We start from the raw sequence: 24,660 nt of genomic DNA, 5'->3' as shown, positions 1-24,660 counted from the left end.
ATCTAATAAGAATATATCTTCACCTAACCCTATGGGCATTAGGAATCAGAAGAACATGGCATCAAAATGTTTCAGGAAACGCTGTGGCATGTGCAGCTTTATATCCCATAGAGCTTCCTCTTTTACATCTTCCATCACAGGTGAAGCCTTTATGATTAAAAATCATATGACATGCGAAACCTCATTTGTAATTTATCTTATGAGTTGCAAATGTGGGGTCCAATACGTTGGCCGCACTTGCCGTAAGATCAAAAAAGATGGGGTGAACATTCTTATAATATTAAAAAATTATCCAAATCCCACAGTGTCTCCAGACACTGTTTTAATCATTCCAAGACACAGAAAAATACAATGAGGATAGTACCTATTGAAATGATCCCCAGATCTAATAAGGATGCTTTTACAACTCTCAGGAGGAGAGAATCCTATTGGATTAAAAAACTTGTTACACCCCGATGGGCTGAATGAAAATTTGGACATGGCTTCTTTTTAATACATTAAACCTTGGGTCCTTTCCTTTGTTGAGAGATGAATTTACTATATATTAGATTAGTTATTGGTAGATGGTATTTAATTAACCACACTTTTATTTCAATGGTTTTATTATATTACCATAGTTTACTATATCTTCATTATTTATTTAACATCATATATCTGTAAGATATCATCTACCCTCACCTTTATATTCCAGCAGAGACAATGATTAAAATTTAGTACTTACGAGAGTAGGTCACATTTTATCAATATTATATATCAAATGTTCCCATTAGGTTAGATACATTGAATCTAACATTTAATCTTCACTTTTTTTCTTTTTCCACAACCAAGTTTTCGGATCTGGTTCTTTTTTATCTTTTTTATCTCTTTTCAGTCCACAATCACAATTATCCCATTTCACACACACAGCTAGTTCACACTTCTAAGCTTATCCCCTGGGTCACTTAACATCACTTACACACTTACTAATATTCTTATGACACTATATGACTGTTATCTTCATAGTACTTGGTTAGATTGCTGGACTCTCCAGTTTGCATATATAGGATCACCAGATTAGAAATATATATATTTTATATATTTATTTAGCATTTCACAATATTCTCTCTAAACTACACTAGAGATCAATATCATTTATCATGTGAACATTGCCACTGACCCCCTCCTCACCAATGTCTCCCTGCACTAACAGGCACTTCCCATGTCTAGTCATCACTACACGGCTAGTGAATTCACTCTGCACACACCTATTTTTAGTCTCGCATTCACGTTTATTATGACACTATTATGCGTCCCCACTACATTTTTTATTCATATCTCTATATTTGATTTTATTATCTAATAGTTTGAGGGACCATTAACAACTATTCACTGGGTTCACTAGTATTCTTATATAGTACACACATTGTACCATCGAATATACACCATCCACAATCCTGAGATGGTACCATCACAACGATTACCATGAATTGTCTATTTATGACACACAGGGATATACTAAATTTTATTATTTATACACACTCATAATTCCCGTTCAAACACCGTTTATAACTGAGGAGTCTGACACATACAGATAAGCCCAACCCACTAGACTCCTATTTCCTTTTTCATTGGCCCATGACCGAACGTCATGTAAACAAAACACACTGAGCTTAGAGCTATTAGCTTGATATAGGGCCGATGCACTAGCAATTTTTTATAGGGCCACATTGTAGTATAGCCTGAGACATTGACTTCTAAAGATGTAATGCTCAATGAATCTCCCCGAGTACTTAGTAGATGCGCCCAGGATGGGCGGGTCTACTGACGATAGCAACGATTCTCTCCATCGATTGGTCCCCGGATACCTGCCTCTATACACACGGACCATAGTAGGAGGAGGGCTCTTAACATCCAACTATGTTTGTTAGACTTAGTTACATTGTGACAAGGTATCTCATCATTTGCTATCATATATTAGTCCTTCAGGATCGCCACATTATTAATGTAAGATGTGATAAGAGATGCCACACTGACATTTATTAACTACCGATCGTGAATTACAAGCGAATTATATGGGCCACATTCTAACTCCACAGGCACTAATCAACTAGTCTATGTGGATTCTTATTATAGTGTGGCTACACCTGGCTTATCCTCTCAATCGAATAAGGTTAGAACCATATGATGATTTGTTTTGGATTCACATTATGCTGTTAATTTGCACGTCTCATCCTAAGGTAACATTCATGTGCTATAGGATTTGCACACAGAACATGTGATTTTTAATTTGTTGGTTGTCTTTTTATGATACCCATATGTTACAATTTATATTCATATGTCAACATGTATCCAATAATACTTTTTATATATTTATATATATATTTTCTCCTGTTAAGTGTGGTCAGTCCACGGGTCATCATTACTTCTGGGATATTATCTCCTCCCCTACAGGAAGTGCAAGAGGATTCACCCAGCAGAGCTGCTATATAGCTCCTCCCCTCTACGTCACCTCCAGTCATTCTCTTGCACCCAACGAATAGATAGGATGTGTGAGAGGACTGTGGTGATTTTAATTAGTTTATTACCTTCAATCAAAAGTTGGTTATTTTATTATAGCACCGGAGTGTGTTATTTATTCTCTGGTAGAATTTGAAGAAGAATCTACCTGAGTTTTTCTATGATTTTAGCCAGAGTAGTTAAGATCATATTGCTGTTTCTCGGCCATCTGAGGAGAGGTAAACTTCAGATCAGGGGACAGCGGGCAGATTAATCTGCAAAGAGGTATGTAGCAGTTTATTATTTTCTGACATGGAATTGATGAGAAAATCCTGCCATACCGTTATAATGTAAACTCAGCCTTAAATGCAGTAGATGTAGCTGGTATCAGGCTGTCATGTATGTATATTTCACACTTCAGTATTCTGGGGAATGGTACTTCACTGGATTTATACTGTATGCATAGACTTAACCTAATTTGCAGGGACTTGCAATAGGTTTTAAATAACAGTTAATTTATTGAGGTTAAACGTTTTTTTGCTGGCATGTAAAATCGTTTATTTCTCTGAGGTACTGGGTGAAAAAATGTTTTGGGCACTATTTTTTCCACTTGGCAATAGTTTTGTTTAAATTAAAGCAGTTTTCTGATCTCTCTCACTGTTATGTGTGAGGGGGAGGGGCCATTTTTGGCGCTTTTACTACACATCAAAAAACTCAGTCAGAAGTTCATTTTCTTCCTGCATGATTCGGTTCATCTCTACAGAACTCAGGGATCTCCAAAGCTTGTTTTGAGGGAGGTAATCATTCATAGCAGAGCTGTGAAGATTGTAGTTGACTGTGATAAAAAACGTTTATTTGTGTATTTTTTCTGCTTTCAGGGTTAGTTATCCTTTGCTAATGGGAACAATCCTTTGCTAAAATGGTGTATTTTTTACAAAGATTTGATGCTATAATTTATTTATTTCAACTGTCATAATTTTTTCTGTGCTTCTTATAGGCACAGTTCGTTTTCATATTATTGTAAATTACTTGAAAAGCATTTCCAAATTGCTAGTTTATTGCTAGTGTGTTAAACATGTCTGATTCAGAGGAAGATACATGTGCTATATGTGCTAATGCCAAAGTGGAGCCCAATAGAAATTTATGTACTAATTGTATTGATGTTACTTTAAATAAAAGTCAATCTGTACAAACTGAACATATTTCACCTAACAACGAGGGGAGAGTTATGCCGACTAACTCGCCTCACGTGTCAGTACCTGCATCTCCCGCTCGGGAGGTGCGTGATATTGTAGCGCCGAGTACATCTGGGCGGCCATTTCAAATCACATTACAGGATATGGCTACTGTTATGACTGAAGTTTTGGCTAAATTACCAGAACTTAGAGGCAAGCGTGATCACTCTGGGGTGAGAACAGAGTGCGCTGATAATATTAGGGCCATGTCAGACACTGCGTCACAGGTGGCAGAACATGAGGACGGAGAACTTCATTCTGTGGATGACGGTTCTGATCCAAACAGACTGGATTCAGATATTTCAAATTTTAAATTTAAGCTGGAAAACCTCTGTGTATTACTAGGGGAGGTGTTAGCGGCTCTGAATGATTGTAACACAGTTGCAATACCAGAGAAAATGTGTAGGTTGGATAAATATTTTGCGGTACCGGCGAGTACTGATGTTTTTCCTATACCTAAGAGACTTACTGAAATTGTTACTAAGGAGTGGGATAGGCCCGGTGTGCCGTTCTCACCTCCTCCGATATTTAGACAATTTTTTCCAATAGACGCCACCACACGGGACTTATGGCAAACGGTCCCTAAGGTGGAGGGAGCAGTTTCTACTTTAGCTAAGCATACCACTATCCCGGTGGAGGATAGCTGTGCTTTTTCAGATCCAATGGATAAAAAATTAGAGGGTTACCTTAAGAAAATGTTTGTTCAACAAGGTTTTATATTGCAACCCCTTGCATGTATTGCGCCTGTCACGGCTGCAGCAGCATTTTGGTTTGAGTCTCTGGAAGAGACACTTCAATCATCTACACTAGATGAGATTACACACAAACTTAAAGCCCTTAAGTTAGCTAACTCATTTATTTCAGATGCCGTAGTACATTTAACTAAACTTACGGCTAAGAATTCCGGATTTGCCATTCAGGCACGCAGAGCACTGTGGCTAAAATCCTGGTCAGCTGATGTTACTTCTAAATCTAAATTGCTTAATATACCTTTCAAAGGGCAAACCTTATTCGGGCCCGGGTTGAAAGAGATTATCGCTGACATTACAGGAGGTAAAGGCCATGCCCTGCCTCAGGACAAAGCCAAACCTAGGGCTAGACAGTCTAATTTTCGTTCATTTCGTAATTTCAAAGCAGGAACAGCATCAACTTCCTCCGCACCAAAACAGGAAGGAGCTGTTGCTCGCTACAGACAAGGCTGGAAGCCTAACCAGTCCTGGAACAAGGGCAAGCAGGCCAGGAAACCTGCTGCTGCCCCTAAGACAGCATGAGTCGAGGGCCCCCGATCCGGGACCGGATCTAGTAGGGGGCAGACTTTCTCTCTTCGCCCAGGCTTGGGCAAGAGATGTTCAGGATCCCTGGGCGTTAGAGATCATATCTCAGGGATACCTTCTGGACTTCAAATCCTCTCCCCCAAGAGGGAGATTTCATCTGTCAAGGTTGTCAACAAACCAAATAAAGAAAGAAGCGTTCCTACGCTGCGTACAAGATCTTTTGTTAATGGGAGTGATCCATCCAGTTCCGCGGTCGGAACAAGGACAAGGGTTTTACTCAAATCTGTTTGTAGTTCCCAAAAAAGAGGGAACTTTCAGGCCAATCTTGGATTTAAAGATGCTAAACAAATTCCTAAGAGTTCCATCGTTCAAGATGGAAACTATTCGAACAATTTTGCCCATGATCCAAGAGGGTCAGTACATGACCACAGTGGATTTAAAGGATGCTTACCTTCACATACCGATTCACAGAAATCATTACCGGTATCTAAGGTTTGCCTTTCTAGACAGGCATTACCAGTTTGTAGCTCTTCCATTCGGATTGGCTACGGCTCCAAGAATCTTCACAAAGGTTCTGGGTACTCTTCTGGCGGTACTAAGACCGCAAGGAATTTCGGTAGCTCCGTACCTAGACGACATTCTGATACAAGCTTCAAGCTTTCAAACTGCCAAGTCTCATACAGAGTTAGTACTGGCATTTCTAAGGTCGCATGGATGGAAGGTGAACGAAAAGAAGAGTTCTCTCTTTCCACTCACAAGAGTTCCCTTCTTGGGGACTCTGATAGATTCTGTAGAAATGAAGATTTACCTGACAGAAGACAGGTTAACAAAGCTTCAAAATGCATGCCGTGTCCTTCATTCCATTCAACACCCGTCAGTAGCTCAATGCATGGAGGTGATCGGCTTAATGGTAGCGGCAATGGACATAGTACCTTTTGCACGCCTACATCTCAGACCGCTGCAATTGTGCATGCTAAGTCAGTGGAATGGGGATTACTCAGATTTGTCCCCCACTCTGAATCTGAATCAAGAGACCAGAAATTCTCTTCTATGGTGGCTTTATCGGCCACACCTGTCCAGGGGGATGCCATTCAGCAGGCCGGACTGGACAATTGTAACAACAGACGCCAGCCTACTAGGTTGGGGCGCTGTCTGGAATTCTCTGAAGGCTCAGGGACTATGGAATCAGGAGGAGAGTCTCCTTCCAATAAACATTCTGGAATTGAGAGCAGTTCTCAATGCCCTTCTGGCTTGGCCCCAGTTAACAACTCGGGGGTTCATCAGGTTTCAGTCGGACAACATCACGACTGTAGCTTACATCAACCATCAGGGAGGGACAAGAAGCTCCCTAGCAATGATGGAAGTATCAAAGATAATTCGCTGGGCAGAGTCTCACTCTTGCCACCTGTCTGCAATCCACATCCCGGGAGTGGAGAACTGGGAGGCGGATTTCTTAAGTCGTCAGACTTTTCATCCGGGGGAGTGGGAACTTCATCCGGAGGTCTTTGCCCAGATACTTCGACGTTGGGGCAAACCAGAGATAGATCTCATGGCGTCTCGTCAGAACGCCAAGCTTCCTCGCTACGGGTCCAGATCCAGGGATCCGGGAGCGGTTTTGATAGATGCTTTAACAGCACCTTGGACCTTCGGAATGGCTTATGTGTTTCCACCCTTCCCGATGCTTCCTCGATTGATTGCCAGAATCAAACAGGAGAGAGCATCAGTGATTCTAATAGCACCTGCATGGCCACGCAGGACTTGGTATGCAGATCTAGTGGACATGTCATCCTGTCCGCCTTGGTCTCTACCTCTGAAACAGGACCTTCTGATCCAGGGTCCATTCAAACATCAAAATCTAACTTCTCTGAAGCTGACTGCTTGGAAATTGAACGCTTGATTTTATCAAAACGTGGGTTTTCTGAGCCAGTTATTGATACCTTAATACAGGCTAGGAAGCCTGTTACCAGAAGGATTTACCATAAAATATGGCGTAAATACTTATATTGGTGCGAATCCAAGAGTTACTCATGGAGTAAGGTTAGGATTCCAAGGATATTGTCTTTTCTACAAGAAGGTTTAGAAAAGGGGTTATCCGCTAGTTCTTTAAAGGGACAGATTTCAGCTCTGTCCATTCTTTTACACAAACGTCTGTCAGAAGTTCCGGACGTTCAAGCTTTTTGTCAGGCTTTAGCTAGGATCAAGCCTGTGTTTAAAACTGTTGCTCCGCCATGGAGTTTGAACTTTGTTCTTAATGTTTTACAGGGTGTTCCGTTTGAACCCCTTCATTCCATTGATATCAAGTTGTTATCTTGGAAAGTTCTGTTTTTAATGGCTATTTCCTCGGCTCGAAGAGTCTCTGAGTTATCTGCCTTAGATTGTGATTCTCCTTATCTGATTTTTCATTCTGACAAGGTAGTTCTGCGTACTAAACCTGGGTTCCTACCTAAGGTGGTCACTAACAGGAATATCAATCAAGAGATCGTTGTTCCATCTTTGTGTCCTAATCCTTCCTCGAAGAAGGAACGTCTGCTACACAATCTAGATGTAGTCCGTGCCCTGAAATTTTATCTACAGGTAACTAAGGATTTTCGTCAAACGTCTTCCCTGTTTGTCGTTTATTCTGGTCAGAGGAGAGGTCAAAAAGCTTCGGCTACCTCTCTCTCTTTTTGGCTTCGTAGCATAATACGATTAGCCTATGAGACTGCTGGACAGCAGCCTCCTGAAAGAATTACAGCTCATTCTACTAGAGCTGTGGCTTCCACTTGGGCCTTTAAGAATGAGGCTTCTGTTGAACAGATTTGCAAGGCTGCAACTTGGTCTTCTCTTCATACTTTTTCCAAATTTTACAAATTTGACACTTTTGCTTCTTCGGAGGCTGTTTTTGGGAGAAAGGTTCTTCAGGCAGTGGTTCCCTCCGTATAAAGATCCTGCCTGTCCCTCCCGTCATCCGTGTACTTTTGCTTTGGTATTGGTATCCCAGAAGTAATGATGACCCGTGGACTGACCACACTTAACAGGAGAAAACAAAATTTATGCTTACCTGATAAATTCATTTCTCCTGTAGTGTGGTCAGTCCACGGCCCGCCCTGTTTTTTATGGCAGGCTAAAATTTTTTTGGATTATACTCCAGTCACCTCTACACCCTTGGGCTTCTCCTTTCTCGTTGGTCCTTTGGTCGAATGACTGGAGGTGACGTAGAGGGGAGGAGCTATATAGCAGCTCTGCTGGGTGAATCCTCTTGCCTTCCTGTAGGGGAGGAGATAATATCCCAGAAGTAATGATGACCCGTGGACTGACCACACTACAGGAGAAATGAATTTATCAGGTAAGCATAAATTTTGTTTTTTTGTCAAATGACACCAACTAGACAGGTTTATTAATTTATGTTTATTATGTACACACTATATATTGAACTGTCTGTTGTTGCTGTTGCATACAGCTGCTAGTAATTAATTATCTAAATTGTTTGACCTATCAGATTGTTTGTCCACTGAGCATTGTCTGTTATATTGCAAGTGTTTTTAATGTGTTACATATATTTTAGCCTGATGAAACAGCTCTGAGATAGCTGAGAAACGCGTCGCTTTTTAATAAAAGTTTTTTATCTTTATACACTTGCTATATCCTTTGGGTGCATTTCCTTTGCAATTGTGCTGGCCCTGTGGCTATTGGCGTTTGGAGATATTTCCTGTCTTTGCCTGGAGGAATAAGTCTACTGGGCGACTGATAGGTCCCAGCTTGCTGTGAGTGCACCTGCAGGTGCTCTGGATCTTGTAAGTGTTATTGCTTACCTTATACCTGTCCTGTATCAAACGCTACTGGGCTATGTTTGTATACTCTGTGTCCATCTAGGAACCCTGACTCTACTCCTTCTAAGGATCCTGTCTGACTATCTTATCTCGCCAGTGAGCTGGACCACTGTGAGGCTCCAGTCTGTACCATCAGCACCAGAGGGTGTGCTCCTTTTGTGAGTATCCATTTGTGCCTGCTACAATTGAAGTCTTTGGCTGTGGCTGTACTAGGCCATGTTTGGCGCCTCTGTTTTCTCTCTTTTTTCAGTTACCAATTTTCCAGGAAGACCATCCTATGACTGAGTGCTGCCTTGCTGTTCTTGAAATTATCTGCTTTGGGACTTTTCTCTTTACCATCCACATTGGACATTGTTTGGTATCTTATGATATATAGTTTGTTATTATTCGTTTTTGGTGTATCTACCATTATTGTGCTAAGGGTGTTGGTGCACAGAGGAGTGTACCACACCCTTTGTATTTCCTCGTTTTGCATATGAGACTGCTGGACAGCAGCCTCCAGAGAGAGTTACGGCTCATTCCACGAGGGCTGTTGCTTCCTCATGGGCATTCAAGCTTCTGTGGAACAGATTTGCAAGGCTGCAACTTGGTCCTCTCTTCACACTTTTTTAAAATTCTACAAATTTGACACTTTTGCCTCGGCTGAGGCTGCTTTTCGGAGAAAGGTTCTTCAAGCAGTGGTGCCTTCCGTTTAGGTTCCCTGTCTTGTCCCTCCCGTATCATCTGTGTACTCTAGCTTGGGTATTGATTCCCAATAATAATTAAGATGATCCGTGGACTCCTTGTGTCATTAAAAAAGAAAATTTATGCTTACCTGATAAATTTATTTATTTTTTGACACAATGAGTCCACGGCCCGACCTGTTTTTGTAAGACAGGTTGTTGGTTATTATTAGGGCTGCTGAAAAGAATCGATTCAGTGATGCATCGCTATGCAGCCGTTAACGATGCTGCATCGATGCAGTGCAGACCTGAATCGATTCAGGGGTCAGTGAAGTCACATGACCTAGCCAGCTGAGTATCACACACATCTGTCTGTGGGTCACCCCGGCTGTGTGTGTATCCTGCAAGCTCAGCGCTGATCACACAGGACCCTGGACAACCAGACCAGCCGTACAACTCCATCAGTGCCATCTCCCTACTGACTGGAATATCCCGCAAACAGATCCGTATTTTCGTGCTGAATGACAGGGGAACTTTCTCAGCCACCAGTACCCAGCTTATTCTACCTGGCAGTGCCCATCTCTGTGTACCCGGGCAGTGCCCAGCTCAGTGCTCCAAGCCTGCATCCGGGCAGATCCATCCTGCTGTGAGTACTGAGCATAGGAGCTCCCCAGCCCAGCTGTATTCAGATCGCCTGTCCCGCAGAAGAGCTGCTCCCGTTGTGCTCATCTGTGCCCGGTGCGCACTGTAGATCGAGCCTGGACTGTTCTGTGCACTGGGCTCCAGCAGACAGCAGGGGGCGCTAAACCTTCCTACACTGAGCGTTCGCTTTGCAGCTGGATGCTAATAGTGCTGGACAGGTTCGGTGCCTTCGCTGGGGTCACAGGCTGTTAGGTGACAGAGGCGGCTCATTTGCTCTCAGGTGCCCGCTGCAGTGACTCCCCATGCGCAGCAGCACAGAACAAGCTGACGCTGCACCGGGACCTTCTGCCCGCTGCTGGGCTGGCGCCATGCCCCACTGATGCCCCTGACCATGAGAAGGATGGCTCTCAAACTGGCACTGGCTCTCACTGGGCTGCTGTGGATAGCTGCCCTCATCCTCTTGTTGTGGGGCAAAAGGACCGTAGAAACGGAAGAAGCAGATGGTTCAAACAGCAAAGGTAAGTCCATAATATGTGTATTGTAGAGTTGTCCTAAAGTTACATCTGATTACTTTGTGTCATTATTGTGACATCTCTCAAATGAGTGACAGTAATGAGCCCATCTGGCAGCCAGTGGGTTAAAGTATATTTACAGTACAGTGACAGGAGGATTCAGTGCTGCACTTAACTTTACTTGCATCAGACCTAGTTCCTGCAGCCAGAGAGAGTAACTTTATTGTGAGCATTAAATCTCTATTAATCCTGGGTCCATAAGAGGAATTAAAGGGAATAATTACTATGGGAAATGGGGAGCTGAACTATAAACGTTTACAATATTTTAACCTATTTAGTATTAGTATTTACAGCTGGAAATTGTTCTGGACATTGTAAATAGAAAGATGGATAGATCAAACTATAGAGAGAAAATATATTTTCTTTCATGTAATTAGCAAGAGTCCATGAGCTAGTGACGTATGGGATATACATTCCTACCAGGAGGGGCAAAGTTTCCCAAACCTTAAAATGCCTATAAATACACCCCTCACCACACCCACAAATCAGTTTTACAAACTTTGCCTCCTATGGAGGTGGTGAAGTAAGTTTGTGCTAGATTCTACGTTGATATGCGCTCCGCAGCAGGTTGGAGTCCGGTTTTCCTCTCAGCGTGCAGTGAATGTCAGAGGGATGTGAGGAGAGTATTGCCTATTTGAATGCAATGATCTCCTTCTACGGGGTCTATTTCATAGGTTCTCTGTTATCGGTCGTAGAGATTCATCTCTTACCTCCCTTTTCAGATCGACGATATACTCTTATATATATATATACCATTAACTCTGCTGATTTTCGTTTCAGTACTGGTTTGGCTTTCTACAACATGTAGATGAGTGTCCTGGGGTAAGTAAGTCTTATTTTCTGTGACACTCTAAGCTATGGTTGGGCACTTTTTTTTATAAAGTTCTAAATATATGTATTCAAACATTTATTTGCCTTGACTCAGGATGTTCAACATTCCTTATTTTCAGACAGTCAGTTTCATATTTGGGATAATGCATTTGAATCAATCATTTTTTCTTACCTTAAAAAATTTGACTTTTTCCCTGTGGGCTGTTAGGCTCGCGGGGGCTGAAAATGCTTCATTTTATTGCGTCATTCTTGGCGCTGACTTTTTTGGCGCAAAATTTTTTTTCTGTTTCCGGCGTCATACGTGTCGCCGGAAGTTGCGTCATTTTTTACGTTCTTTTGCGTCAAAAGTGTTGGCGTTCCGGATGTGGCGTCATTTTTGGCGCCAAAAGCATTTAGGCGCCAAATAATGTGGGCGTCTTATTTGGCGCTAAAAAAATATGGGCGTCACTTTTGTCTCCACATTATTTAAGTCTCATTATTTATTGCTTCTGGTTGCTAGAAGCTTGTTCACTGGCATTTTTTTCCCATTCCTGAAACTGTCATTTATGGAATTTGATCAATTTTGCTTTATATGTTGTTTTTTCTATTACATATTGCAAGATGTTCCACGTTGCAACTGAGTCAGAAGATACTTCAGGAAAATCGCTGCCCGGTGCTGGAGCTACCAAAGCTAAGTGTATCACTTTTGGTATCTGTTCCTTCAGCTGTTGTTTGTATTAAATGTTATGACAAACTTGTTAATGCAGATAAAATTTCCTTTAGTACTGTTACATTACCTGTTGCTGTTCCGTCAACATCTAATACTCAGAGTGTTCCTGATAACATAAGAGATTTTGTTTCTAAATCCATTAAGAAGGCTATGTCTGTTATTTCTCCTTCTAGTATACATAAAAGTCTTTTAAAACTTCTCTTTTTTCAGATGAATTTTTAAATGAACATCATCATTCTGATACTGATAATGGTTCTTCTGGTTCAGAGGTTTCTGTCTCAGAGGTTGATGCTGATAAATCTTTGTATTTGTTCAAGATGGAATTTATTCGTTCTTTATTTAAAGAAGTATTAATTGCATTAGAAATAGAGATTCTGGTCCTCTTGATACTAAAACTAAACGTTTAAATAAGGTTTTTAAATCTCCTGTAGTTATTCCAGAAGTGTTTCCTGTCCCTGATGCTATTTCTGAAGTAATTTCCAGGGAATGGAATAATTTGGGTAATTCATTTACTCCTTTTAAAACGTTTTAAGCAATTATATCCTGTGCCATCTGACAGATTAGAGTTTGGGACAAAATCCCTAAGGTTAATGGGGCTGTCTCTACTCCTGCTATATTTTTAGCGGATGTTGCTGCAGCTTCAACTTTTTGGTTAGAAGCTTTAGCGCAACAAGTAACAGATCATAATTCTCATAGCATTTTTATTCTTCTATAACATGCTAATTATTTTATTTGTGATGCCATCTTTGATATCATTAGAGTTTATGTCAGGTATATGTCTAACTATTTTAGCTAGAAGAGCTTTATGGATTAAAACTTGGAATGCTGATATGTCTTCTAAGTCAACTTTGCTATCCCTTTCTTTCCAGGGTAATAAATTATTCGGTTCTCAGTTGGATTCTTTTATCTCAACTGTTACTGGAAGGAAGGGAACTTTTTTACCACAGGATAAAAAATCTAAGGTAAATTTAGGTCTAATAATCGTTTTCGTTCCTTTCATCACAACAAGGAACAAAAGCCTGATCCTTCATCCTCAGGAGCGGTATCAGTTTGGAAACCATCTTCACTTTGGAATATATCCAAGCCTTATAGAAACCCACAGCCAGCTCCTAAGTCCCCATGAAGGTGCGGCCCTCATTCCAGCTCAGCTGGTATGGGGCAGTTTACGTTTTTTTCAAAGAAATTTGGATCAATTCCGTTCACAATCTCTGGTTTCAGAACATTGTTTCAGAAGGGTACAGAATTGGCTTCAAGTTAAGGCCTCCTGCAAAGAGATTTTTTTTCTTTCCCGTGTCCCAGTAAACCCAGCAAAGGCTCAAGCATTTCTGAAATGTGTTTCAGATCTAGAGTTGGCTGGAGTAATTATGCCAGTTCCAGTTCTGGAACAGGGGCTGGGGTTTTATTCTATCTCTTCATTGTACCAAAGAAGGTCAATTCCTTCAGACCAGTTCCGGATCTATCAATATTGAATCGTTATGTAAGGATACCAACATTCAAGATGGTAACTGTAAGTACTATCCTGCCTTTTGTTCAGCAAGGGCATTATATGTCTACAATAGATTTACAGGATGCATATCTGCATATTCCGATTCATCCAGATCACTTTTAGTTTCTGAGATTCTCTTTTCTAGACAAGCATTACCAGTTTTGTGGCTCTACCGTTTGGCCTAGCATCAGCTCCAAGAATTTTTACAAAGGTTCTCGGTGCCCTTCTGTCTGTAGTCAGAGAACAGGGTATTGGTATTTCCTTATTTGGACGATATCTTGGTACTTGCTCAGTCACATTTAGCAGAATCTCATACGAATCGACTTGTGTTGTTTCTTCAAGATCATGGTTGGAGGATCAATTTACCAAAAAGTTCATTGATTCCTCAGACAAGGGTAACCTTTTTAGGTTTCCAGATAGATTCAGTGTCTATGACTCTGTCTTTGTCAGACAAGAGAAGTCTAACATTGATATCAGCTTGTCAAAACCTTCAGTCACAATCATTCCCTTTGGTAGCCTTATGCATGGAAATTTTAGGTCTTATGACTGCTGCATCGGACGCGATCTCCTTTGCTCATTTTCACATGCGACCTCTTCAGCTCTGTATGCTGAACCAATGGTGCAGGGATTACACAAAGATATCTCAATTAATATCTTTTAAACCGATTGTACGACACTCTCTGACGTGGTTGACAGATCACCATCGTTTAGTTCAGGGGGCTTCTTTTGTTCTTCCGACCTGGACTGTAATTTCAACAGATGCAAGTCTTACAGGTTGGGGAGCTGTGTGGGGGTCTCTGACGGCACAAGGGGTTTGGGAATCTCAGGAGGGGAGATTACCGATCAATATTTTGGAACTCCGTGCAATTTTCAGAGCTCTTCAGTCTTGGCCTCTTCTGAAGAGAGAGTCGTTCATTTGTTTTCAGACAGACAATGTCACAACTGTGGCATACATCAATCATCAAGGAGGGACTCACAGTCCTCTGGCTATGAAAGAAGTATCTCGAATTCTGGTTTGGGCGGAATCCAGCTCCTGTCTAATCTCTGCGGTTCATTTCCCAGGTATAGACAATTGGGAAGCGGATTATCTCAGTCGTCAAACGTTGTATCCGGGCGAATGGTCTCTTCACCCAGAGGTATTTCTTCAGATTGTTCAAATGTGGGAACTTCCAGAAATAGATCTGATGGCTTCTCATCTAAACAAGAAACTTCCCAGGTATCTGTTCAGATCTCGGGATCCTCAGGCGGAGGCAGTGAATGCATTATCACTTCCTTGGAAGTATCATCCTGCCTATATCTCTCCGCCTCTAGTTCTTCTTCCAAGAGTAATCTCCAAGATTCTGAAGGAATGCTCGTTTGTTCTGCTGGTAGCTCCAGCATGGACGGATCTTTTTCGGATGGCCTCTTGCCATCCGTGGGCTCTTCCGTTAAGACCAGACCTTCTGTTGCAAGGTCCTTTTTTCCATCAGGATCTCAAATCTTTAAATTTAAGGGTATGGAGATTGAACGCTTGATTCTTGGTCAAAGAGGTTTCTCTGACTCTGTGATTAATACTATGTTACAGGCTCGTAAATCTGTATCTAGAGAGATATATTATAGAGTCTGGAAGACTTATATTTCTTGGTGTCTTCTCATCATTTTTCCTGGCATTCTTTTAGAATTCCGAGAATTTTTACAGTTTCTTCAGGATGGTTTAGATAAAGGTTTGTCCGCAAGTTCCTTGACAGGACAAATCTCTGCCCTTTCTGTTCTTTTTCACAGAAAGATTGCTAATCTTCCTGATATTCATTGTTTTGTACAAGACTTGGTTCGTATAAAACCTGTCATTCAGTCAATTTCTCCTCCTTGGAGTTTGAATTTGGTTCTGGGGGCTCTTCTAGCTCCTCCTTTTGAACCCATGCATTCTTTGGACATTAAACTTTTTTCTTGGAAAGTTTTGTTTCTTTTGGCCATCTCTTCTGCCAGAAGAGTCTCTGAATTATCTGCTCTTTCTTGTGAGTCTCCTTTTCTGATTTTTCATCAGGATAAGGCGGTGTTGCGAACTTCTTTTGAATTTTTACCTAAGGTTGTGTATTCTAACAACATTAGTAGAGAAATTGTGGTTCCTTCATTATGTCCTAATCCTAAGAATTCTAAGGAGAAATCATTGCATTCTTTGGATGTTGTTAGAGCTTTGAAATATTATGTTGAAGCTACTAAGTCTTTCCGAAAGACTTCTAGTCTATTTTTCATCTTTTCTGGTTCTAGAAAAGGCCAGAAAGCTTCTGCCATTTCTTTGGCATCTTGGTTGAAATCTTTAATTCATCATGCCTATGTCGAGTCGGGTAAAACTCCGCCTCAAAGGATTACAGCTCATTCTACTAGGTCAGTTTTTACTTCCTGGGCGTTTAGGAATGAAGCTTCGGTTGTTCAGATTTGCAAAGCAGCAATTTGGTTCCTCTTTGCATACTTTTACTAAATTCTACCATTTTGATGTGTTTTCTTCTTCTGAAGCAGTTTTTGGTAGAAAAGTACTTCAGGCAGCGGTTTCAGTTTGAATCTTCTGCTTATGTTTTCTTTAAACTTTATTTTGGGTGTGGATTATTTTCAGCAGGAATTGGCTGTCTTTATTTTATCCCTCCCTCTCTAGTGACTCTTGCGTGGAAAGATCCACATCTTGGGTAGTCATTATCCCATACGTCACTAGCTCATGGACTCTTGCTAATTACATGAAAGAAAACATAATTTATGTAAGAACTTACCTGATAAATTCATTTCTTTCATATTAGCAAGAGTCCATGAGGCCCACCCTTTTTTGTGGTGGTTATGATTTTTTTTGTATAAAGCATAATTATTCCAATTCCTTATTTTTTATGCTTTCGCACTTTTTTCTTATCACCCCACTTCTTGGCTATTCGTTAAACTGATTTGTGGGTGTGGTGAGGGGTGTATTTATAGGCATTTTAAGGTTTGGGAAACTTTGCCCCTCCTGGTAGGAATGTATATCCCATACGTCACTAGCTCATGGACTCTTGCTAATATGAAAGAAATGAATTTATCAGGTAAGTTCTTACATAAATTATGTTTTTTGTTTCAACTGTCAGTAAACGTTTCTAAAGTAACCCAATATCAAAGATTATATATCACCTATATACACACCTATATACGCACTCACACACACACACTCACATATTTTTATATATATATATATATATATTTATATATATATATATATATACAGTATATATATAAAATATGGAATAGAACAAGTTCATGAAAATAATGGGCAGTAAAGCATTGCAGAATCGAATCGTTGACAGGATAATCGTAATCTAATTGTGAGACCAGTGAAGATGCACACCCCTAGTTATTATAAACTTCAGACACCTCTGCACCTTGTTACTTCCTTTCTCTCCTTTACTTCGGTCGAATGACTGGGTTGGGAGGGAAGGGAGGTGATATTTAACAGCTTTGCTGTGGTGCTCTTTGCCACCTCCCTGCAGGGCAGGAGGGGTATTCGCTATAGTAATTAAAAAGATCCGTGGACTCATTGTGTCAAATAAGAAATAAATTTATCAGGTAAGCATAAATTTTCTTTTTTCTGCAGCATACTCGCATATCCTGTGAAGGCCCATGCACTAGTATTCAAACACCATGCCTGCACAGAGAGCAAGCCATTGCTGACTCTGAGAAGGTGTGGTGTTTGAATACTAGTACAAGGGCCTTCCCAGGATATGTGTGTATGCCGCAGAAAAACAGTAATAATGTTTACTAGAAGCACTTTTGCTAATTAAAGTATATTAGAAAAAACGGTTATATTTTAAATTGAAAAGCACCTATGCACATTTCTTTTTTGGCCTTTCTATCCCTTTAAAGGGACACAAACCCCAAAATGTTTGTTTTATGATTCAGATGGAGCATAACATTTAAAAAAAATGTCCAATATACTTCTACAGTGTTAACAAAATTGCTTAATTCTATTGCTATCCTTTTGTTGAAGCAGCAATGCACTACTGGGAGCAAACTAAACAAATTCTGTGAGCCAAGGACAAGAGGCATACAAGAGGCATTTATTTGCAGCTAGCTCCTGGTAGTGCAGTGTTAAAAGAACAACTTTCAGAAGTACAATTCTTCTAGGCTAGCTACAAAATTGCTATTTTAGCAGCACCATTTTCTCTGCTCTCTGATATAGGCTATCAGACAAAGCCACAACAAAAGGCAACTTTAGAGATGCTTCTATATAAATTTCTATTTCTTAAAAGTTTTTTTAAAAAAAACATAAAAATACACAGCAGGATTCTTTGTCACTCATGGCTACATTGTAAAGCTTTAACAAATTACTTTGTATGCAAAGTCTCCAATAAAGATGGGTTGAAACTAGTAACAATCTGTCGGTGTAACTGACAATCCGTCCCAGGAGAGTGCCCTTCACTGTCACTCCATCAGTGACGTCACAGTGAAGGGCACTCTCCTGGGACTTTACAAAGTAAACATTTCTACTGAATGATCCCAAATATAAAAATGCTTGGTTCGTTATTCAGAGATAAACATGGCATTGAAAGGGGCTCATTTATTTGCAACATTCAAGGTAAAAACATTTATTTCTGGGTTCACATAAACTGCCATCACATATTGTGCAAATCTTCATGGATTTAATTTAGAATGTATTGTAAGACAATCATTTGTTGCTATGTTTGCAAACATTGGAAAATGTGTGTCAGTAAATGCAAGTCATTATTAGCAGTGTGCTTGAACATACTAATATGAGCATGACATGCTAAAACTAAGTATGTTTAGGATTTAATTTCACAGTCAGTCTTGAGTCTGATGAACTAGTGCTTCATATGTGCTTTTCTATTCTTCATTTACAGAACAACATGTAGCAGCACTATAGATTTACCCATGTCCCCTCGGACCCTAGACTCTCTAATGCAGTTTCCAGGAGAAGGGTCTGAAAACAGCACTGCAAACCAGTTTGGTAAGTTGCATTTCTTTTCCCATTAGATATGGTAGATTAAGTTTGTAATTGCAGCGATAGGAGTTGTGTAAGGCTGTATAGGAGATTGAGTATTCAACTGTGATTGTCATTCTGTGGCACTGTGTTTAAGTGATCAGTGCAGGAGGGTACAAGGCTTTGTAAGACTGTGCATGGCTGGGATGGGTTAAGGACTGTGATCCAGGCTGCCTTGACAAACAACTATAGTCATGTCTCCTTTTCTTCCTAATTGGAAAGAGTCCACAGCTGCATTCATTACTTTTGGGAAATAAGAACCTGGCCACCAGGAGCCTGGGTGAACGTTAGAGTCTGGAGATGCAGAAGGAGCTTCCTTTTGCAACACCATCCCGACTCATATTAACAGCTCCTACAGCAATCGGCGTTGACGAGTTTCGCAGACTGCTTCTTCTCTCAAGTCCATGTCAGGAGCGATGCTACTAACCTGTCACACTTGAAGGGCCGTGTTCCTGTTCCACGGCGTAGATTCTGGTAAGATTGTTTCATTTTTTATTACATATTGTTAACACAGAAGACAGGGTCACAGTGTGGCACCTTTTATCTTTACAGAATCGAGGGTTAATATCTCCTTAGGGGGATTATTGAACAGGGGGGAATAATAATATTATATGTTTTTGATTTTATGCTGCTTTGTGTGTGAGATGTTAGGCTCATAGGCTATTATGAATATACAGGTTTCACTTTCACTTTGAGAGCCCATGCAGCTTACAAGCTTGGTGCGCTTTTTCTCATAGCAGGGTCAGTCCTGCATTGTGCACTATGTGATTCATTCCCTCTTTCCTGACCGGACTATCAGAGGGGAGTCATAAATCTCTATACTGTCTGGGTCATAGGAGGTGGTGAGTCTCCCAGCCATTTGGGGTATAAGGGTGCCGTTTTTTGAATAAAATAAGATGTTTTATTTCTCTAGTTCTCCGGTTATTGCACTTGCGATGGAGGATTCTGTTACTTTAGAGGGAGCTCCCTCTATTCCTAAGGAGTAATTCCTGTTTATATGGTAAGGAGGCCCTAGTTCTCCCTCAATTATGTTCCATATGCCTTGATAATGTGATAATATCAAACATGTTTGATACCACGGAGCCGTCCACCTCTGAGGAGTTGTCGTCCGGTGAGGTGCGTACCCTACATTATCTCTATACACATGCAGTTTTCCCGTTGGCATTGCGGATCCTCCATCTGGAGGTGGCCTTTTTTTTTTCTCCATACGTTACTGCGCAGTGCTGACGGCGTTGTCTGCGACCTTAATGCTTTTCCTCACCCTGCTAAGCCCAAGCTAAGGGTTACATACTGCACTCCTTCCCAGAGTACATCAAATAAATTTTGGATTTAACTGATAGGGTTATCCAAGGATGCGGTTCTTTCTTGGTCGGAGTCTGCTGCCTCTCAACCTCCAGCTGCGGAGGAACCAGACCTGTTTGGGGTCAGTTCTGTCTGGTAGCTGTTCGGACACATGGCATCACTCTGCTTGGCTGGTCCGGTAGAGGTGCCGAGTGCTCATGTTATCCTCTGTGTTCAACTAAGCATTCTAGAGGACCGGTGGGTCCCTGAGACAGGAAGGATTGTCTCAGTCCTGATAGCCTGGCTCAGTGGCTCAGTGGAGTCCATTGCGTCTCTCTCTCTCTCTTGTGTCTGGGGTTGTCAGACCCTAGAGCTCCTTCCCATGTAGTGGAGGGTTGGTGGGCTTGCGCCCTCTTGTCACCGAGTTGGGCGGTTTGGCCTTTTTTCTTTGGAGGCCCTGGGAATTGTCCTTCTGGACTTAGTCCTCAGCAGCTAGTAGTTTATTGGCTAGTTCAGCTTCCTTGCAGCAGATGGGTTGCAGAAGGTGACCAGCTGCAGCTATTGCACATTGACTGTGTACGGTCTAGCTGTTTTTATGAGACCTTTTGGTCTTTCTCTGTTGTCTCCATGTGAGTAAGGTCTCCTTTCAGGGACCTGGCTTCCCCTCCGGGATATGGTTGTTCCCTGTTAGGGGCACTGGGTGTGGTCTCCTTGGGCTCGGCTCAGAGCTGGGAATGCTGTGCGTCCTTTTCTCTCTATGATCTTTTGTTTGTATGGAGGTGATGCGGAGACCACCCTTTGCTCGAGTGATTTTGACCTCGGGGTATCCCCTTGCTTGTTGTCCTGCGGCTGTTTGAGAGTCTATGGGCTCTAGTGTCGTTGTACGACTTTTTAACGCCTTAGCTCCTTTGGAGCATTGGACTTTGGCAAGGGGCGGTCTCTTCCTTAGGTCGGGACTTGCGAGTTATCTTGTTATCTGGGTTCATCTGGTTATTGTGTTGATTTCTCCCTGTGGTCTGGTTTTTTATGTCAGACGGGGTGTTAAGTTCTCGGATATTGTTTGTTTAAACAATTGGGGACTCGGATCTGTTTTCTCCTTGGTGCTTCCAGTTGCTGAGGCTTCTCTCAGTGTTTTCATTTGTGGAGTTGTTGCTGGACTTTTTGGCTCTAGGGCTGGTTCGGGCTTCCCCAGTTCCTGGGAACTTGGGCTATGTCCTTTTTACTTGGACTAATTGATCTGGTGACGGTATGCCAGGTTGACTGAGTGCTGATGCTCATTGGGCTTGACTTACACCTTTATGGTTGGTTTCCCTTGGTCAGCTTGCTGTGGTAACCTTATGAATCACTGCTCTGCAGGCGAATGGGTTTGCAGTGTCTCTGCTGTAGCTATTGCACATTGGATGTGTGTTGGCAAGCTAATTCCTTAGGGGGATTCCTTCCAAGTTCATCAGAGTTGGAGATTGATCTCTCCTTTAGCCTGTTGCTTTGTGTCTTGTGGGCAGGTGCTCTGTTTTTTGGCCCCATCCCTTTTCTTACAGTGGTGGGCTTAATCTCCTTCTTATGGATTCAGGAGGTTAGAACTGAGAATTAACTTTTCAGAGAGGATGTTTTTCTCTGGGTTGTTACGTTCCATCTGGAGTCTTGCTGGCTCCGTGTCGAGACTATGGTGGGCCTTTTGTTAGATTCTTTTGGGTCTACGGCCTTGACGTCTGCTTCTAAGGAGTCGGGTTGGCACCCATGCTCTGTTTAGATGGCTGTGGCCATTCTTCCGCTCGTTTTTGAGCTGGTTTTGGGGTTCTTCTGTTTCCCTGTATTCAAGACCTACCGGTGCTTGGGCGGGCCTGGTTGGGAGTGGGTTCTGAGATGCGCTGTCTTCTTCGGGATCTAGGTTGGCATTGTAGCTAGCCCCCTGTGTTTACAAGCTGAGGGTCCCAGGTTACCATTCACCTTCAGGTTCTGGGTGTAACCTCTCTCTCTCTCTTGGGGGTGCAGTGGGTCTCGTTGAGGTTATGTGCTTCCCCTTTTGGAACCCTGTGTGTAGGTCTAGCGGCTCGATTGTCTAGAGTGTGCCCTCAGTCTGGGAGTTATCCTTTTGCAATCTGTTCTCCTGTAGGACGTTTTTTACTTCTCAGCAAGTATTCTTCTGGGTCATCCTAATGATGGCTGCGTGTTCTTAACTCAGGTTTTTTATGTCTGGGTCTGTTACACATTCTTTTTTTGTCTGAATACGATAGTATTCTTAGTTCTGACGAGGTGAAGACTCTGTCTTCAGTTGTCTTTTGGTGCTTTTGCACGAAGTTGAGAGAAAGTTTTTCTCTGTTCGAGGCCCGGTCCTAAACCTCTGGTTTCTGCTTGGTCTGGGCATAGCCTCCCCTTGTCTGTCAGGACCCATTTGGGTCTTTGTGAGCTGGGCTCGCTATTGGGGGTTTTCCTTTTATGGATTTTGTTGTGACCTTTCGGTTCCCCTTCAGTTCTTCCTTGCCTTATCCCTTGGGGGGTTTAGGCTGGTGTTCCCCTCATTAGTGAGGGGTGAGCGGTGAGCGACCGCCTGTTGGGCGACGGTGTCTCCTGGAGGACTGTTGGCTCAGTTTAGTCCGATTTTTGCAACCTGTAGCTAGGCTTCTGGACTATCTGCGGGTCAGTGACCTTGTGGCTTTTCCTTTCCAAAATTTTCTCGGCTTCGGACGAAGCAGAGTTTTTGTTTTGTAGTGGTTTCTGGCTTGGTGCCCTCAGAATGGGCCGCCTATTGTACCCTCCCGTTTTGGCATTCAGTGTCCTCTTTAGCTTGGGTATTGTTTTCCCAAAAGTAATGAATGCAGCTGTGTTCTCTTTCCAGTTAGGAAGGAAAAAAAATTTTGCTTACCTGATAATTTCCTTTTCTTTCCTTTTCTTCCACAGCTTCCCACCCTTTTTCTACGTGGGGCATCTTTTTATTCTTCTGGCACCTTTTTTTTACCCTGATATTTCTTCTACTGTTCCTTGTTCCTCGGCAGAATGACTGGGGGATGAGGGAAGTGGGAGGAGTATGTAAGCCTTTGGCTGGGGTGTCTTTGCCTCCTACTCGTGGCCAGGTTCTTATTTCCCAAAAGTAATGAATGCAGCTGTGGATTCTTTCCAACGAAAGAAAAGGAAATTATCAGGTAAGCATAATTTATGTTTTTTAGACCAAAACCAAATCAAGAGACAACAAGGCAGTAAGGTAGTGCTTTAATACAAATTGGTATGTTGTCTCTTTTTTTAAGGTTTTTAGCTGCATTGGGTTATCTATATCGGAGGACTTCTTCACTTATGCAGTAGTTTTTCTGTGCTTTGTGTGCAAGTGATCCATATATAATACTGAATGAATACCTAGTATTTCACTGTTCTCGCATTATACTGTAGTTAACCCTTCATGGTGAGGTTTTTACAATGTTCCTATTTTCATTATGTGTATACTATAACATTTGTCTGTGTTTTTAAATTTGTGTTTTGTTTATTTCTTGCTCTTTCTATACTGTATGTCAAAATGGAACAAACTAAGGCTGTCCCCTTTCCCTAAATTCAAATGTGTGCTTTTGAAATTTGTTCTAGTGTTTCCTCAGCTCAACTATGCAATGCATGTATGGATCATATTGCTATTTCTAGACAGGTAACTCTGTCATTCCCCTTCAAGAGCACTGTCCTCACTCCCATACCTACTTCTCATGGAGGTCAGATTGATTTCTCGCCTGGTTCAAGGAAAGTTTACGCTCTACAATTTCTGAGGTGTTGGCTTCTGTGTCCCCCCAAGCAAGCGGAAAAGGTTACCCTCAGAGGGTAATATTTCAATGCTTTCCATTAGAGCAAGAAGACAGTTGATCAATTTAAAGATACAGATTTTGATGATTCTGATATCTCTTCTGAAGGGAAGATTTTGTCTGATTGTCAAGATCCCTTGTTGGATCCAAAGTCAGAGAGTGTATCTTTTTTATTTTCAGAATGGAACATGTACAATCATTTTTTTTTTACTAACACTAGGTGTTCAGGAACCAGAATTGTCAGAGGAAAAGTCAGTGTAACAACTAGACCTCTTATTTATACCTCCTTCTAAGTCCTTGGAAGTTTTTCCGGTTGCAAAGGCAATTTCTGAAGTAATTTAGAAAGAGTGGAACAAGCCAGGCATTCCTTTTGTACCTTCCACAAAATTTTCATTAGTGACAAAAATGCAACAATGGCTGTCCTGATTAGGGTCCCAATTATCAAAAACTCACCAGCATGGAAAGAAATTACTCAAAATCTTTGATTTTTTTTTTTAGACCTTGGATTTTATTGAATGTGTCTCTACTTCACACCCAGAGCTCTACATAGTGAGAGAAACAGCTCTGAAGCTAAAATCTGCATTCCTAAAATTCTTTGAGGGACCTATCTGTACTGACAAGACTTCTTAGACAATCTTGCCTGATTGGAGAGCTTTAGATAATCAAGCCCTAGAAGAGCTTTGTGGATAAAATCCTGGTCTTTAGACATGGTTTCTAAATGCAGACTATTTGTCTATCCCTTTTCAGGGGAAGATTTCAGTCGGTCCAGTGTTGGATTTAATTATTGCCTTGGTGACTGTTGGTAAATGTGCTTTTTTGCCACAGGATAAAAAGTCTAAAGGCAATAAGAAATCTGCTTGGTGTATTAATTTCTTTTGTCAGTCCAGGAATAAAATTTATCATTTGCCTCTTCTAGCC

The 24,660-nt window shown here is 41.6% G+C and overlaps 1 protein-coding gene across 4 annotated transcripts in view; it reads left to right on the top strand.

Moving 5' to 3' along the window:
* The window catches only part of STAT3 (signal transducer and activator of transcription 3), a 600,544-nt gene that overhangs the window by 519,692 nt on the left and 56,192 nt on the right, over positions 1 to 24,660 (top strand). For all 4 annotated transcript variants that reach the window (XM_053699116.1, XM_053699126.1, XM_053699099.1 and 1 more), the window contains exon 23: positions 18,546 to 18,652. In XM_053699116.1, coding sequence (XP_053555091.1) covers positions 18,546 to 18,652 — 107 coding nt within the window. The remainder of the gene's footprint in view (positions 1 to 18,545; positions 18,653 to 24,660) is intronic.

This window comes from Bombina bombina, chromosome 1 (assembly GCF_027579735.1).
Source record: "Bombina bombina isolate aBomBom1 chromosome 1, aBomBom1.pri, whole genome shotgun sequence".
Classification (NCBI taxonomy): domain Eukaryota; kingdom Metazoa; phylum Chordata; class Amphibia; order Anura; family Bombinatoridae; genus Bombina; species Bombina bombina.
Note: the sequence above shows the minus strand (reverse complement) of the source record. Positions and strands in the feature narration are given on the sequence as shown.